We start from the raw sequence: 17,702 nt of genomic DNA, 5'->3' as shown, positions 1-17,702 counted from the left end.
GGACAACTCTTTTCTTCCTTCTTTTTTTCAACTAGATAATAATAAAAACAAAACTGTCACACTCAACTGTTCATTTCCCTCTTGAGGACAAACTTTTTTCTTTCTTTTTTTTCAACTTAAATAAAACAAAATAATAATAATAAAAAAAACTTTCACACTCCCCAAGAAATTATGAATATTTGCACAGTGAGGCAGGGGACATAACAGACGATCAGGATTTAATCTCAGCAGGACCTTCTAAGCTGTCTGATAAGAGATTCCAACGGTGGTGGAGAACATGGCTCTAATGGTGATGGTGGTAGTGAAGGAGAAACTGACAGCGATGGGGGCGGAGAGCTAAGAGTGGAGGATGACGGTGACGGTGATGATGCACAAGTCTCCGGAAGCTTTCTCTTGTTGTTGATGCATCTCTCTTGGTTTCCGTCTCTGGTCATGTAACTTTTCAAGCGCTTCACATCTGACAACTTCACTGGCTTTACAATAAAATCCTTTGCTTCTTCTCCCAAGCATCTGTTGATCGAGTCACTACGTTCTCAGATGACATGATTACCACTGGAATCTCTCTCAAGGCAGACGATCCCTTGATTTTCTTCAGCAACTTGTATCTTGTCATTCCAGGAATACAGTAGTCGGTGATAATCAAATCCATCTTCAAACTATCAAACCCAACAGAACAATTATTCTCCTCGTGTAATCCCAGAAACTGAAGTACTCTTATTCCACTATCCACCGCAGTCACTTTACAGGAAGTAATCTTGAGCAACCTTTCAATGACCGTTCTATCAACAAGGTTTTCATCGATAGCCAAAACATGAACCTCCTTAGAATCAGACAAAGAATGATCCATTCCAACTTGATCAACAAGAAAATTAAGAGTCAATTTCCTCAAAAACTGCCCCAGTATTTTTTGCTGCTCATTTTTCATTGTTTTAGCAATTCACAACTGTAATCTTGTGTAATAAGGATGGCGATGATATGAGTGAATTTTTTCCCTTTTTTTTTTGCTCATTTTTTCTGTTTCTTCTCTCTGTTTCTCATGCATGACTATGAACTTATTAGTTTATCAAAATGCAAAGAATGTGTCTAGTGAATGTATGGGAGTATTAAAAGGCTAAGTATAAGATGTGTATGAACATGTATGGGTAATTAACACTCATGCAAGTATATATGGACATGTATGGATAATTAACAAATGTATAAGTATATATGAACATATATGAACTAATGACAAGTGTGCACGTCTATGTGGATATGTATGGATATGAACATGTGTGGTTTACTAAATGTGTATATACAAGTGTAATCTAACTGATGCATCAAGTACATATGAGTACGTAAATAAGTGATGAACGTACATGATATATAAATGTACAGGAATATAACATAGTATAAGCATGTGAAATAAATAGTTAGGGATAGGAATGCCCCCCTTTGTTCCTAAGATGGGTAATCCGTCTAAAAATGTCTGGAGGTTTAGAACCATGACTACGGTTTATCTATAGTGCATATGGGTGGTTTAACTAACTAATCGTGAGGTCTCTGGATCAGGTGGCTTTTGCTCCATTGGATCACAAAAGCCCATCCCTTAATGTTATAAGAGGACGTCAATCCAGGAAGGTGTCTTCCTCCACCCATACAGGGAAGTGAATCCCATGAAAGTGGTAGGTCAACCTTCACTAATCACTAAGTAACCCGGGTATAGGGTTATGTGTGTGAAGTGATAAGTGAATGTGTGTGTGGGGGCATACAAACCAATATCTCTAATATTTAAATCTCACAAGGCCCATATCTGATGAAGATATCTACAACATTGAACAAATTTATCAAATTCCTCAAATATACAAACACAAATTGGAACTAACAAAAACTATATAAGAAAAGCACAAAAATCAATCATACAGGCTCGACCCCTTTGGTATAAAAACCAATGTCCCTAGCAGAATCGCCAGTTGTCGCAACCGGGGTCACGACGCGGACCGGCGATAAAAGGATGGAAAATTGTTTAGTTTTAAAAAATTGTTTAGAGTCGCCACCAATTGATATAAGTGCAATTGGACACTAAAAATGCGGTCTACGAACCAGAAAATGGGTAAGGGGGTTTATTGAGTGTGAGGAAGGTGTTAGGCACCCCACAACTCCCTAAAAGGTTACCTTGATTGATATGTGTGCTTTTTCTTAAAAAATTTGTTTGTGATATTTTGATTTTAAAAGGTAACATAATTAAAGTCTAGGCAGGAGCTAAATTTTATCAAGTCCTCCTCCTATTTGACTTTAATTTAGTATCTAATAAATTAATGTGAATGAAAATAACACAATTAAAGTCTAGGCAGGAGCTGAATTTTATCAAGTCCTCCTCCTATTTGACTTTAACTGAGGCATCTTCTTATTTTGTTTATATGAAAATTTGGTAAAGACGCGGTTGTTGAATTGACGGATTTGCGGAAAATGATCTATGCATACAATTCTAATATACATTCTAGACGTGCATTCTAAACTAATAACCCCTAATATACATGCCAATCAATTTAAACATGTATAAATATAAATTATACTACTCTTCACTACTTTCCATTATTTTCACTACCCTATTACATATTTGCCTTTACAAAGACATGCAAATAAAAACAAGATAAAAATATATACAAGTAACAAATGATACAAATACAAATATGACCACTAAGCCCGGTCCATTACTTAAACCCAATCCATTCTCCAAATATGTATTCCAGCCCAAGTGACATCAAGTTCGGCCCAAGTAGAATCAAGCCCGGTCCATATTCAAAAATCAAACAAACACAAACGCAATTTTAGCAAAGTAATACCATCATGAAATACTCGCAAACACGAACCATTTTCGAGTTGTACCAACATGGTATTTCAACCAAATTTGGATCAAAAATTCATAGATTAAATTATCAATCAACATGCTAGCACTTAGACATATACAAAACATAATCAACATGTTAAAGATCAACCAGCCAATAGCAAACAAAACCATGAGATCCTCACTTCAAAGTTAGCATAAAAATTGACTTGGACACAAGCATATATCATCACCAGCCACCATCAAGCAGAACATGGAACCCCATACTAAATTCAATCCAAAGATCAATTCTAACAATCGGCAACCCAAACATACAACCCACGGAATCAGCACAAAACCAAATTGAACATAAGTATAAACTTCAACCAGCCACCATCAAGCAAAACATGGAATCCTCATACTAATAAGCACATAAACAACCGGCAACCAGCACCCAGTCCATGGAATTAGCACAAAAACCAATTCAGACACAAGAATAAGCTACGGCCAGCAACCAACAAACACTAGCAGACCAACCTGCATGTCCTAACTCAATTCATAATGGTTAATCTTTCAAGGCAAAACACCATCTAATCATCAAATCCAAATAACAGGGACAGGCACAAGAACAATACAGCTGCTAGTATAAACACAACAATATAATAGAGCACATAATACAGCTGCCATCAATCTTAGGAAAAGAGCCAAACCCACTTAGGAATCGATCAACTAGGGATAATCTGATTTTGGACCACCGGAGAAGCGGCCGATAGTCGGTTCACGAACCAACTTTTCTGATTGTCCGGGAGTAGGGGACTTGCAGGAGGTGAATGGAAGCCGTGATGCTGTGATCGACAGCCACAGGCGAATCTTTCTTAAAGTGGCAGCGGCGCAAGGGAGTAGAGACTGAGATGATGGGTTGGGGTTTGGGATAGCAGAGGAGATGGTGGTCTCGAAAACAAGAGTTGGTTCCGGTGATAGTGAATTTGGGAGGTCAAGAAAACAGAGCTGCTTTTTTCTTTTTTCCCTCCCCCCTTCCGGCTCAAAACTTCTCCTCCTCCTTTTCTTGTTTTTTTTCTCCCCCTTTTCTCACGCCATTTCCTCCTTTTTTCTTTTCCACTTTCGGCCACTTTCGGCCACTTTATCTTTTTTTATTTTTTTGTTTATTTTATATATTTTTTTATTTTTTATTTTTTTATTATTTTTTTGGCCGGACGAAAACCGGTTACGACACCCACCAAATCTGGAGGCCAATCTATCTGCCATTTAAATGCATGAACAGTACTTTTTGTACTACAAAAACCCATACTAAGGTCCTTAACTTCTCATCCCAAAACCTTATTGCTTCCATTTCTGCTTCAGCTAAGAAAGAGTTATGGCGTCTTGTCGGTTCTTCATCCTACTAGCTATCTTCATAACCATGATTTGCTCAAGCATCAACGTAGCATCGCCCGGTCGGACTCTGATGCAATTTAGTACACCTACAGTGCCTGATTTTCCAGGCCTTACATTTCCTTCTCTGCCTCAAATTCCGACTTTTCCAATAATCCCACCTGTAGTTGGGTTTCTTCCATCTCCATTTCCACCAGCAACTTCTATTCCCACACTTGACCCATTCACTACCCCACCTACTTTCCCCATAACTCCTTGAAAGAAGAAGTGGCAGATTATGCATATATATGCGCTACATATATCAAATAATAGAGGATGAATGAAGGTCATATTATGTATTTGTGTATGTTGGTTTTGCTTTGCTTTTATATAATTGTGTTTCCCGAAGAAATTGGACTCTTGGCATTTATTTGGCTGCCCAAAAAATGCTGTTATGTGTGTATGATACATGAATATATATCTTTGTGATAATTGCTCAATAGTTTGAGTCACCGGCAGTCCTACAAAACTCAAATGGGAAGTCTGAACGGATTTTACGGCCATGTGAGGCAAAGCAACTTATGTGTGTTGTTTAGCTTGATGAGACAATTAAGCAGTGAAGTGACAGATTTGATCTGTCATGGGCAGAAGGCCCATGAATATAGGTATGCCATAAAAAATGCTTAATTGATGTAGGGAATGAGCTGTCATACCTAGGTTGGCAAGGACCTTAGCCTTTTGATAAAAGTGTAGGGTCTTTGATCTGGGTAGGGCTGTTTAAAAAACCCGCCAAAATCGAAATTGAAATGATTAGTCGGTTTTTTATAATACAAAATTGCACATTTTTCCACTAAAAACCGAATCAAACCGACAAAAAACTGAAAAAACCGACCGTTTAGTCGGTTATTTTCATGTCAAAAAAACATCAAAAAAATCGACCATGAACACCCCTACCTAGGGGTGAATAATTTTGTGGGGATTCGGGGGCAACGCCCATGAATTTTTTTAAGCTGATTTACTGAAAAAAAAATTTATTACAAAGTGTTGATTTAACATGATTTAAGCTGAAAATGTTCATTCTGTAGTCGCCGTGGCAACATGAGGAGTTAAATGCTAATTCAAATACTTTGATCGAATCATATTCGAATGCACCACCCCACCACCACCACCACCATCATTCCGTCGTAAACTCACAGCTCACTCGTCAGGGACTCATGCCGTCACCCTCATTTGACTCACTTTGTCAGTTTGCTGTCTTTGAGACTTAAGAGTTGAGAGATAGAGAGATGTAGAGAGCAATTGAATAAAGTTAAGTGGCTTTAGGCATCCGAACTTTGTAAACTTTGCAAGAGGTCAAAGTGGGTTTAGACTTTGGGCTTCTAGTTTTAAGGGTAAGTTAATGAATTTGGAATAAAAGAAGTTTATTGGAACAGATTTTGAAAAAAAATATTTTTAAAGGGGGGGCAAGATTGAAAATTGGAGAGTATAAAGGGTATTTTAAAAAAATTAAGACGCGCAAAAATAGTAGTATAAGGATATTTTAAGAAAACTAAGGGGGCAGTTAACACACACATATACATCCGCCGATGCTTTGACCTTGGGCCTGATCGAAGAAGATGAGTTGTTGGGCAGCTTAGTGTTGGGCCAGGCGATTTTTGGTCACTACAGAATGAATCTAGAGAGAAAAAAATTACTAAAGATCTCAATCAATTGTTATATACCAACCCTAGATTGGATTTTTACCAAAATGAAATCTCTCCTCCCCATTTGAATCTACTCACCACCTCTTATAAATGAAAAGGTGAGTATCCAAGTACACAATCAGGCTACATGAAATCTTATTTACATTAATATAGAATCTTATTGAACATTCTGCTGGATAATTAGGCTAATCTTCAATCTAATTCATCCTATATGAATAAGTGTATTATATCTACATTAGCTTAGTTATATATCTTCAAATCTTCAATCTAAGCTCCATTAATGTAATTTCTGTTGGTTTATTTTGATGCCAATATCACTTACTCCAAGGTTGGATTTTTGATAAGGATTCACCTAACAAAAACGTCCAACGTTTAATTGAGTCCCCCCTTAGGTGATGTAGTGGTCTTAACTCTTAAGAGCAGTACCTTACAACAAGGACTTCCAAAAGAATGAATGAAGGTGGTGATTGGTAGACAGCATTGATAAAAATTTTAATGAGCAGCTAAAGGTAGATGTGCCATTACAACTCTTTTTTCATATCCCTAAAAAATATTACCATCCATCTACTTCAACAACCAAACTTGTCATTAGTAGTAGTATTTAAACCAAAGGAAATGAGGTACGAGTCATCGAGGAGTGTCTGAGTCGGTTGGGATGAATCCCTTCAATTGAGGACCCATCTTTACATTAACACCTTGAATCCGTTTGATAGAGCAGTTGGATTGATTTTCAATGTTAGTGGAAAAGTGGTGGAAAAAAAAAACTAAGCTTAAAGCTGGGAAATATGTTGTGAGATGTTTGGCGAATTAAAAGCTAGTGGATAAACTGTTGAATAAATGTATTATTTTAAAGTTTGTAATATTATATTTTATTATTTTTATAATAAAGTTTGTTATTAAATTTAATCTTAAATTTAATTTATATATAAAATTAATTATAAGTATAATTTATAAATTATAAATATTTTATTGATAAAATATCAATGATTTATTAATACTCCTACAATATTAATAATTTTGTATAAAATTATTTATTAATAAGACATTAATAATTTTTTATAAAATGAATTATTAATAAAATAATACAATATTAATAAAATGTGACCCACATGTTTAGTTTTTTTTGGTTAAATGTTCAAACTAATCTTTTTACAGTGGGCCCCACAATTGAAAAACCAAAACCGGTTCCGTTCTGAAATGCCTACGGAATCGTTGGCATCCACCATTTGTTTGGCGGGGCGGTGCCGCTTCCCGCCAAACAGGCGGCTTACAATTTGTCAAAATAATTGAATAGAATGAGACGATTCAATTACTCATATTTACATGGCCAAAGATCCATAGTGCTCTCATGATTAAAAAAATAAAAGAAGGGAAAGTGGTGTGGCCCGGGACCGCTAAACCCTATTCATAAAACCCTAACCAACCATGCATATGAATAGCTGACCCCAAGTCACCAAACCAAGTGAGGCCATCCAAGACTCCCATTGAATGCACTTGAGCTTCCCACGCCCATCTATTTAAACCTACACTATGCAGCTGAAGACCATATGATCCACTCAGTGATGGACTTCTTCTGCCGTTACATTCTCTTTGTTTTCTTCATCAAAGTAACATTAGCTTCACGTTATCTATTTGAGCCTCCCAAGAGTACTAGATCAGTGATGCCCAATTTCCTGGCTTTGCCTCCGTTGCCTAAGCCTAAATTGCCGCCTCTAACACCGTTCTTCTCTTCCCCATCGTCATCCGTCCCGGTGCCAACCACTCCAGTATCGTCAGAACCACCACCACTAGAGCCAATTATAGCGCCTTCTTCACCGCCCTTTGGGAGCCCCAAGTCGCCACATTTGCCTAAGTACACATCTCCCACATCGCCAAAACATGCGATGCCACCAATTTCTACCCCAACAGCATTACCAAAGTACAATCCAGCTCCGCCGCCGCGGTCTAGTGGAGGAGATTCGCCGCCATCGGCAAGGCATACTACATTGCCACCGTTAGGTAGCCCTCAGTCACCATCAGGCTGTGCCTAAGCTCAGCCTCCGCGTCTTGGCTCCCAAGGCACACAATAAGGCCATAAAATTATGATGGACTAGTCTCCGATTTCAGTCCTTTCTGCACTCCCATTGATGTAATTACAATGGTGTGGCATGCCATTTATTTATAATCTAATTGATGAACTTCTATTGGTCTCTTTGAATACTGTCATGGATGATTGATCTCCACTACTTGTATCTAATATCGTAATATGTTCTCATTTGTACCTTTGAGAATAATATGATGATGTTTTACTATATTTTTCATCACCAAAAATAATATTCTACAACACAAAGTGTTAATGCGGGGGATGATTGCTTGGCAGTAGGTCCTATGAGAAGGGAACTTAGTACGTAGCTTATACCCTCGCCCGTTTATCATGAAACTTACGTAGTTTTAAGAGTTTGGTTATATAACTATCCGGTGGAGATTCACTCTCTAATAGAGAGGGAATTCATCCGGGAATTGTAGCCTTTTTTAATGAATGAAAAATAACTTTTACTAAAAGAAAATTATATATGATGATTGCAATTTTGCTATGAGGATCACGAGATCGACCCCCAATTTACCAATTCCTACACGTTGTTGTTGGGGATAAGAAGTCTTGATTGGGTGACAATAATATGGCTTTCAAGGCTTGTTTGGGTTGATATTTTAGAGAGTTAAGTGAGCAAAGTTAAAGAAATGGAATAACTTCATCTTACTTGAATTGTAGAAGGGGGAATTAAGTGGAGTGAAAGAGGGGGAAGTTCCCCTCATTTAACTCTCCAACTCAACATTTTGTGACCCCCCAATAATTTGAGAAATTGTGAGGTGAGCAAAAATTTTGTTTATTATTTCTTAAATCATCCATGAAAGTTTTCCATTCATTTCAACTTTGATAAGGGTATTTTTGTCGTTCACATCCCTTAACTCTCGTTAACTTTACTTTCTATCCAATTAGGGGCGAGTAAATATAGTCCCCTCCTATAACTCCCCCTCCTTTAACTCTCTCTTCATTTTTCAATCCAAGTAAGAGTTTGAGTGGACGATTGAAAGGCAAAGGTAAGATTGTAGCAAAGGGGGCTGAGAAGGAGATTTATTGGGTAACAAAATTGAGTCTAATTAGGATGGAAGATGTGTTTGGTGAAAAGATTTGAGTAAGATTGAGAGCAGTATTCTTGAAATCGGATTGCGTCGGCTGGTCGGACTATAAAATCGATGAACCGGTCAACAAGTCAGCACAGTTCTGTCAAAAATATAAATTATGCAAATGACTCAAAAAAAAGTCGGTTAAACTGGATGGTTTTTCATTTAAATCATTGAACTGTGCTAGTAAAACTTAACGGTTTTTCAAAATATTTTTTGGATTATTTGTTATATATTGTTAATTTATGATGTGAAACTTCGAGTGTATTATTCTATATTATTTGCACTTGATTTTCTAATTCTTAGAATCCTTTTTAGATGACCATAAAAAATTATTTATGGTATTTATTTTTAGTATTTTTTAATATTAATATAATTTTTTATTAAACTTGTGGTTTGATTGATAACTCACTGGTTGAATCAGTGAACTAGTAATTGGTCCCTTGCTCAAGTCGATGTCCGACACAATTTTTATAACATTGATTGAGAGTGAATGCTGAGGAATTGAAGGAGAAATGGAAGCAATTGAGGGTAGAGGAAGTGGAACTGTTTATCCTACCAAATGAATTGCTCGAGAAAAATGTTGTTGCTGTGATTGATGCCATAAAGGTGGCCTTCCACTTTTTAGAAGTCTCTTTTTGTTGGTTGTTTTGTGGGGATTGTAGAGGGTAAAATCTACAATCAAAGATTTGTATCATTGGACCACCAACAACCTGTGATCTGGATAGAAGAATGAAGGTGAGATTTGAGCACCGGTGTGGTATCTGTCAAAGGCACTCCGATGCTCAAGTTAGTATGATAATCAAAGGCTTTTAATGACAAGTAATCGAACTTTAAAATAATATATGATAATTGATCCATAATTCAAGTGAATAAACAGGTTTGTTAGAGATGTGTATTTTGTATATTTTAGTATAGAAGGGTAGTATGGTTTTCTCTTCATTCTCTTGTCTATATACTCGTGTATTACTCTTTTTTTTTTTTGACAAGAAAAACTTCATTAACGAAGAAAAGGAGAACAATCCGAAGAAACAATACTCGAAATGAAACTTGGACAGTTCCCAAGCCATTCCATATCAGAATCGCAAACCATAGCATGCTTAGCTAAACTATCCGCTGCAGTATTAGCCCCTCTCTTTACATGGCAACAGGCCACCCTTTGGAAACTAGATAACAAGACCTTAGTACTGCTAATACACAGCCCCGCCTCAGAACAGTCAATGCCTTCACTAATCAAAGCAGCAGTCACAAGCATAGCATCACCCTCCAAAATAATATCTACCATTTGAAGTTTCATAGCAAAAGCAGCAGCCTCCCGAGCAGCTAAACATTCAGCAAAATAAGGGAGCTTCGGCCCCTTTTTGCAGACTACCTTTGAGGCAAGATGAGCACCACTTGCATCCCGAGCAATAATACCAATCCCAATCTTCCCATCTTTCAACGCTGCATCATAATTGATCTTGATAACTCGCGGTGGGGGAACTTGCCATTTTATTGGAGACAAGCTTCCTAAAGGTGCCCCATGAAAATTAGACTCCTGTGCAGCCTTAAATTCATGCAATAACTGGTCAACTTGCACTCCAACTGCTTCATGGGTACACATTATACCTCTGTGTAGGACATTGTTTCGCACATTCCACAGCTGCCAAAGGAAAACGAGCAAACGAGAGAAAGTAGCTGTGTTCATATTATGGACTAGGCCATCTACCCACAACATCACAGAAGATCCAGGATGGACGTTATGAGAATGAGGTAGGCCAGCTTTGAAATATGCTTGACGAACCCAAGGACACAAAATGAACAAATGAAAAGCTGACTCCCGATCCCTACCACACAATAAGCACCCATGTTGAACTGGAATTCCCCGTCTCTTTAAATTCTCAAAAGTTGGCACATAGTCATTACATAACCTCCACACAAAGGTTTTAATCTTTGGAGGAATCCTTGCCCCCCAAATAGCATTCCAGATTCCCATGGACGTACGAGAGCTTGATCTTGCATCATTTTTATTAAATTGGTTCCACTCCTCACGGACCCTGTAACCACTTTTAACTGTGTAGATCCCTTTAGGCTCAAAATACCAACGTCTGGAGTCCCTAGCTCTCACGTCACCAAGGGGGATTTCTAGGATCGCTTCGACATCAACAGGGAGGAGAATCTGACGCATAAAATGCTCATCCCAGCAGCCCTTCCTAAAGTTAATAAGGTGATGGACCCCCAAGTGACCTAGATGCGGATTGATCTGAGTAATAGGCCCAAAATTCCAAGGACGTGGAATCCATTTATCAAACCATATAGAGATATCTTGCCCATTTCCCACCCTCCAGGTTAACCCTTTCTCCAGAACCTCTCTCCCTTCACAAAGACTTCTCCACGACCATGAAGGGTTGCTCCCCACCGACGCCCTCATGAAGTCACAATTAGGAAAGTATTTGGCCTTAAGCAATTTGAAACACAGTGAATTCTCATTAGCCAAGAGTCTCCATCCCTGCTTAGCAAGAAGCGCTAAATTAAATGAAGCCATAGATCTAAATCCCAAACCTCCCTTGCTGTTCGGATGACACAGATGTTGCCATTTGGCCCAGCAAATGCCTTTTCCACCATTGCTTCTCCACCAAAATTTATTCAAAGCTACCATTAGTTCCTCAAAGAAAGAGTTGGGAAGCCGAAACACGCTCATAGCATAAGTGGGAATTGATTGGGCCACCGCTTTGATAAGAGTTTCCTTACCAGCCTGTGAGAGAAATTTTTCCTTCCATCCCCGAATGCGCGCCAACACTCTTTCCTTAAGATGATAGAAAGATCGTCGCTTCTCTCTCCCAACCATCACCGGGAGACCAAGATAACGATCAGGATTTGTCATTTGTCTAATACCCAGTCTTGCTGAAATGCTTCTTCTAATGGATTCACAGGTGTTGGCACTAAAAAAGGCCCCTGATTTGTCAAAATTAATTTTTTGTCCTGAGGCTCGCTCATAACCTTGTAACAGGGAATGGAGGACATCGCACTCTTGCATATTAGCCTTGCAAAACAGCAGGCTGTCATCTGCAAAAAACAAGTGAGTCACCCGAGGCCCATTCCGGCTAGCAAACACCCCATTCAACAACTTCCTCCTTTCTGCATCCACAAGGAGGGCCGACAGCCCTTCAGCAAAAAAGAGAAATAAAAAATGGGAGAGGGGATCCCCCTGTTTGAGACCTCTGCCAGGAGAAAAACTCCCATAGGAATTACCATTAATAAGAACGGAGAAGCTAACCGAAGAAACACATCTCATTATAAGGGAGACCCAATTAGGATGAAACCCAAGTTTGACCATCATCGCTTCAATAAACACCCATTCAACTCTGTCATAAGCCTTACTCATATATAGTTTTAAAGCACAAAACCCTTGGCTACCATGCCTTCTATTCTTTAAGGAATGTAGAAGCTCATAAGCCACCAAAATATTATCAGAGATGAGCTGACCAGGAACAAATGCACTCTGTGATTCAGAAATGATCAACGGAAGAATATTACGCAACCGGTTGGCAATAGTTTTGGCCACTATTTTATATATAACATTGCACAGGCTTATAGGCCGAAAGGCTGTCATAACAATGGGATTCGACACCTTCGGAATAAGAGCAATATTAGTAAAGTTAACCTCTTCCAGCGATCGACCTCCATTAAGAACATCTAAACAGAACTCTGTGACTTCACCTTTAACAATATCCCAATGACGATGATAAAACAAAGCGTTAAGACCGTCAAGGCCAGGAGCCTTAAGAGGATGCATTTGGAACAAGCTTTTTGCCACCTCTGCCTCTGAGAAAGGCCGCAACAAAGATTCATTCATTTCATCAGTCACACGTGACGTAACTGTTTCAATAATACTCCCCTGATCTGCACTGGCACTGGCTACAGAAGAGAATAATTCCTGAAAAATACCCAATCGCTACTTTACCAATCTCAGCCTCCTCCTTAACCAAGTCACCTTGACCATTTTTGATTTGCTTAATAAGATTCCGACGGTGACGCTCACTGGCTGTTTAATGAAAGTAAGAAGTGTTCCTATCCCCTAGATGGAGCCAGTCTAGCCGGGATCTTTGCCTCCACTTCATCTCCTCTTGCATCATGAGATTATTAATTTCTTGCTTAAGCTCCCACTCCTTTGAAACTAGATCTCCATTATTCACATCAACTTGAGTTCTAAGAAGCTCTTTATGAAGATGTGCTAGTTTATGGTCCCCAAGTTTAAAAGTAGTCCTACTCCAGTCATGCAGCTGAGAACACAAATCTTGGAGCTTCCTTGGTAAGTGTGGGTTACCCTGACTCCAGGCCTCCTTAATGAGTTCTTTACAATCTGGGTGGGTAGTCCAGTATTCTTCAAATTTAAACTTCCCCTTCCTCCTTCCAACCGGTACACTAGTTCTCTGAACCAGACTAATTACCAGCGGATTATGATCAGATTTGGCAAAGGTGGAAACTTGAACATTGCACTGTGGGAAAAGGAGCCTCCATTCTGGGTTAGCTACAGCCCTATCAAGCCTGACTCTGACATTGTTTGGATCACTTCTACCATTAGACCAAGTGAAAGGAGGACCCGAAGAGTCCATAGAAACCATATTACAAATTTCAAGTGCATCATGAAACTGTTGCATCAACGAAGTTTGCCTTGGAGGGCCCCCTTTTTTCTCAAAATCAAAGAGAATTTCATTGAAGTCACCCGCACACAACCAGGGTAAATTAATCACCGAGGACAGAGTTTGCATAATCTTCCAAAAGTTGAACCTAAGATCAGCCACTGATTCACCATACACCCCCGTAAACCTCCAGGGACAACCACCACCAAAATTCTCCACCACAGCATCAATATGGTACCTAGAAAAATTCTTTATAGTGACAGAAATATCCTGCTGCCATAGAAGAGCCAAACCACCCTTCCTACCTGCACTACTAACAGGAAAGGCAGAAGAAAAATTGCAACCAACTCGAACTCTATCAAACTCCGAACACAACATTTTTGTCTCACACAAGAACACTAAACTAGGCTTAACACGCACCAAGAGGTTTTTCAATGAGTGAATTGCCGAGGAACCTCCCAAACCTCGACAATTCAAACAGAGTATACTCATTGATTCCGGCGGGTCTGGTTACGACCAGCACCCGCCGATAAGATAGGTCCATCCCTCACCTCCTCAGTCTCCCCCCCTGCCTTGTGACTTTTAACTCTCCTCTCAGACTCAGACGAGATTAAACTATCCTGGATCCTCCTCTTCCCTTGGGTCGAGCCAGACCCCTCCATATCTACCTCAGTACCTTGAGAATGTTTCAGGAGAGAGCGCTTCCAGGTCCCTTTCTTCTTCCCCTTATCTTCCCCAGAAGAGTAGACGGATATATTAATATCACGGCCTACCACTTGGGAAGTAGTTTCCATCGGCTCTTGGAGCTGGTCTTCCAGAGTTTTCACCATCATAGCATCTACCATCTTCCCATCTTCTTTCCAGCCACTGGTTATCTCAGGAATAGGCCCCATCGACAGATTCCTACCTCCTCCCTCCTTTTCTAAAGCTACTTTTGCAGGCTTAGTTAAGGTGCTATCAATTTGATCATCACTGGCCTTTGAACAAGTAATTATTGGGCTCCCACAATGAGACAATGCCTTTTCCACACCAAGAACATGACCATCATCCACCTTGTCGCCAGGAGATGACGATGATTTACATTGATCCTCACCTCTCTGATTTTCCGATCCCTTAGCATCCCCAAAGTCAGCAGTCTTAGAATCGGACGACTCAGTTTCCCGTTGGGAAGATCGGGAAATGGACTGAGGGTCTGAGGATGGTGTTGGCCTACGGCCCCGAGGTGGAGAGGATCGTAGCCAATCACCATATGGTTTGGGTTCAGGAAACTCTGTCTCCCCCACCTCACAATCACGATCAACATGCCCCAATCTCCCACACATGTAACAGAAGTTTGGTAATCTCTCATACTGAACTCCTACCCTAATAGCAGCACCCCCTTCCTCCCCAGTAACCATGACAACCCTTTTTAACGGCTTAGTAATATCAATACGGATTCTGACCCGGAGGTACTTGCCCCATCCACAACCATTACGATCAAGATCCACCTTCTCTATTCTGCCTACTGCTGCACCCAACTGCAATCCGACCTTCTCATTCATCATTTTGAATGGTAGATTGTAAAATCTAACCCATAGCGGCATCTCTTCAAAAACCACATCACATGGGCGTAAATTCCCATTATACTCCTTTAATAGCAAAGGGTGTTTATCAAATGTCCAAGGAGAGCCATCCAGAACTTTATTATAATCCTCTTTGGAAAAGAAGCGAAGCAGATACAGGTTTTCTCCAACTGTCGAAAACTCCATCCCCCTTACTGGCTTCCAGATGTTCTTCATTGTAGCAAAGAAAGCCTCTTGGTTAAAGGATCTAGAAGACAAGAGCCTCCCAAAGAGACTAAATCTAGTATCTGATTCCTTAGTGGTTCCCGAATCCCTTGCCACCACCACTGCTTCACTTTCTTCCGTCGTTAGTGACAATCGTTGCCACCTCTGCTCCAAATCCGCATCCATACCTCCCACAGTACCCAAGATCCAGACTAGAACCACCCAGGGAAGGCACTAAGAAGTGGCTCCCTATCGAACCCTTAACGGCGCAGGGGCGATACTCTCACCAAACCCTAAGGTTGAGAGAGACACATAGGGCCATTTATATTTTTGTACGCCACTGTTAAGCTACCCGAACTCCTGCAATGTGTATTACTCATTTGTTATTCAATACAACATACAATTTTACCTTTGTTAACATGGTATCGAGCTAGGTTTACTTTCTATCAAATTTTTTTTCGTGCCGCCTCTTTCCTTCTGGCACTCTCTTTCTCCGGCGAGCTCTCTCTCTCTCCTGCTCACTGCTTCTTCGGCAAGCTCTCTCTCTCCTGCTCACTCTGCTCACTGCTTCTCCGGCGAGCTCTCTCTCTCTCCTGCTCACTCTACTCAACTGCTTCTCCGGTGATCTCTCTACTGCACACTGCCGTGTGCGTGTCTTCATTCATGCTGCTTCCCCCACTGTCACGCGCAACCCAGCCAGCAGATCTGTTTTTGATCTTCTGAAATTGTAGTTTGGCCCTCCAGGTTTCTGAAATTGCAGTTTGGTCCCTCCATATTTCTAAAATTTCCGTTTGGTCCCTCCATATTTCTAAAATTTCAGTTTGGTCCCTCCAAATTTCTGAAATTGCATTTTCGTCCCTCTAGATTTCTGAACTTACAGTTTAGTCCCTATAGATTTTTGAAATTGTAGTTTGTGTTGATGGCAACTCTTGGTGTTGATTTTCCACCTTTGATGGGGACTGGTTCCTCGGCCACTCGGTCTTTGTCGACCTCGGCTGTTACTACGGCACTCTCATCATCATCGATGACTGTTGGTTTGACCACCCTGACCTTCCTCGGGATTTTCTTCCCACTTCGACTGATTTTCGGCTCACTTCAGTCGGTGACTGGCCTACTTGGAGTGCCACGGTTCATAATGCCTTGTTTGGCCGAGGGCTCTTATCTTATCTCACAGATGGTCCACCTGCTGATGGTTCTGATGATGTTTTAGCTGCTTGGACTCTTCGAACTAACCGGGTCTCCAGTTATCTGATTGAGTCTCTCGACCCGGATTTCCGTCCTAATCTAGTTACTCGATCTGCTCATGTTGTTTGGAGATTTCTTACCGCTCGTTTTGTTGAGCGCAGTGGGGCTCGTCAGTATTCACTTCTCACTCAGGCTGCTACTGCTCGTCAGGATGATCGGTCTATTCAGCAGTTCTATCACCACATGCGTGGTTTTTAGCGTGAGTTGGAGGTTTTTCTCCCTGCTGGCAGTCATATTGCTGATGATGTGGTTTTTTGGGATATGCGTCACATGTACGAGTTTCTTATGGCTCTCCGCCCCGAGTTTGGTCCTCTGGTTGGTCAGCTTATACATCGCGATCCCCCTCCCAACCTCGAGACTGCAGTTGCTGAGTTAGTCTCCGAGGAGACTCGTCTTCGCCGACTAGGTGGGGTCCAGTCTCCTCCTGCACCCTCTAGTTTCTCCGGTGTTCTTGCTGCAGCCCCCTCTGGTGTTTCCACAGCTCCTTCACCTCCATCTGGTCGTCCTACTTGCACTCATTGCATGCGGCCAGGTCATACTATAGATGACTGTTGGAAGCTCCACCCCGAGCGTCGTGTTGGACCTCGTGGCCGTGGCCGTCGTGCCTCCACTTCCACTGTTGCGGCTGTTACTCATGCACTTCCTTCTCCTGCTCCTGCTCTTGCTTTGCCTCAGATTGATATTCAGCAATTTCAGCCGTTCCAGCAGTGTCTTGAGCAGATGACTACTTCTTCTAGCACTGGTAGCACTCCTGCACCCTCTGTTTTCTCAGCCACTGGTATGTCTAGTACTTGGATTTTTGACTCTGGGGCCTCTCATCATATGACCTCTGATGCCTCACTGTTGACTGATTGTAGTCCCGCACCTCCTATTCCCTCTATTTACACTGCTGATGGTTCTCCATTGAGAGTCTCTCAGGCTGGCTCTATTACTACTACCTCAGAGCCCTCAGGCCATCTCTCTCTACCCTCTGTTCTTCATGCTCCTCAATTGAGCATGAACCTTATTTCTGTTGGTGGTATATGTGATT

General features: G+C 40.7%; 2 protein-coding genes across 2 annotated transcripts; both read right to left on the bottom strand.

The window, feature by feature from the left end:
- Window positions 1–6,446: 6,446 nt before the first annotated feature.
- LOC120003549 lies at window positions 6,447–14,039 on the bottom strand. Its single transcript, XM_038852567.1, has 10 exons — window positions 13,129–14,039; window positions 12,983–13,059; window positions 10,078–12,936; window positions 9,599–9,714; window positions 9,452–9,535; window positions 9,118–9,139; window positions 7,529–7,857; window positions 7,298–7,413; window positions 7,060–7,143; window positions 6,447–6,540 (listed from the first exon to the last, which is right to left on the bottom strand). The coding sequence occupies exons 1-10, from the start codon at window positions 14,037–14,039 to the stop codon at window positions 6,447–6,449; spliced, it is 4,692 nt and encodes a 1,563-aa protein (XP_038708495.1).
- Window positions 14,040–14,149: 110 nt separating this feature from the next.
- Window positions 14,150–16,088, bottom strand: LOC120003548. The gene is made up of 2 exons (XM_038852566.1): window positions 15,950–16,088; window positions 14,150–15,639 (listed from the first exon to the last, which is right to left on the bottom strand). The coding sequence occupies exons 1-2, from the start codon at window positions 16,086–16,088 to the stop codon at window positions 14,150–14,152; spliced, it is 1,629 nt and encodes a 542-aa protein (XP_038708494.1).
- Between the last annotated feature and the right edge of the window lie 1,614 nt (window positions 16,089–17,702).

The sequence above is a fragment of the Tripterygium wilfordii genome, chromosome 8 (genome assembly GCF_013401445.1).
Source record: "Tripterygium wilfordii isolate XIE 37 chromosome 8, ASM1340144v1, whole genome shotgun sequence".
Lineage (NCBI taxonomy): Eukaryota > Viridiplantae > Streptophyta > Magnoliopsida > Celastrales > Celastraceae > Tripterygium > Tripterygium wilfordii.
Note: the sequence above shows the minus strand (reverse complement) of the source record. Positions and strands in the feature narration are given on the sequence as shown.

Coding starts and splice junctions, on each gene's coding strand:
- LOC120003548 (XM_038852566.1), bottom strand. CDS start 16,088: ATGAAGACACGCACACGGCAGTGTGCAGTAGAGAGATCACCGGAGAAG. Junction 15,640..15,949: donor GAGAGCTTGCCGAAGAAGCA/GTGAGCAGGAGA, acceptor GGGTGGTTCTAG/TCTGGATCTTGGGTACTGTG.
- LOC120003549 (XM_038852567.1), bottom strand. CDS start 14,039: ATGTTGTGTTCGGAGTTTGATAGAGTTCGAGTTGGTTGCAATTTTTCT. Junction 13,060..13,128: donor CAAGAGGAGATGAAGTGGAG/GCAAAGATCCCG, acceptor TTAAACAGCCAG/TGAGCGTCACCGTCGGAATC. Junction 6,541..7,059: donor GGCATTTCAGAACGGAACCG/GTTTTGGTTTTT, acceptor CCTCAATTGAAG/GGATTCATCCCAACCGACTC.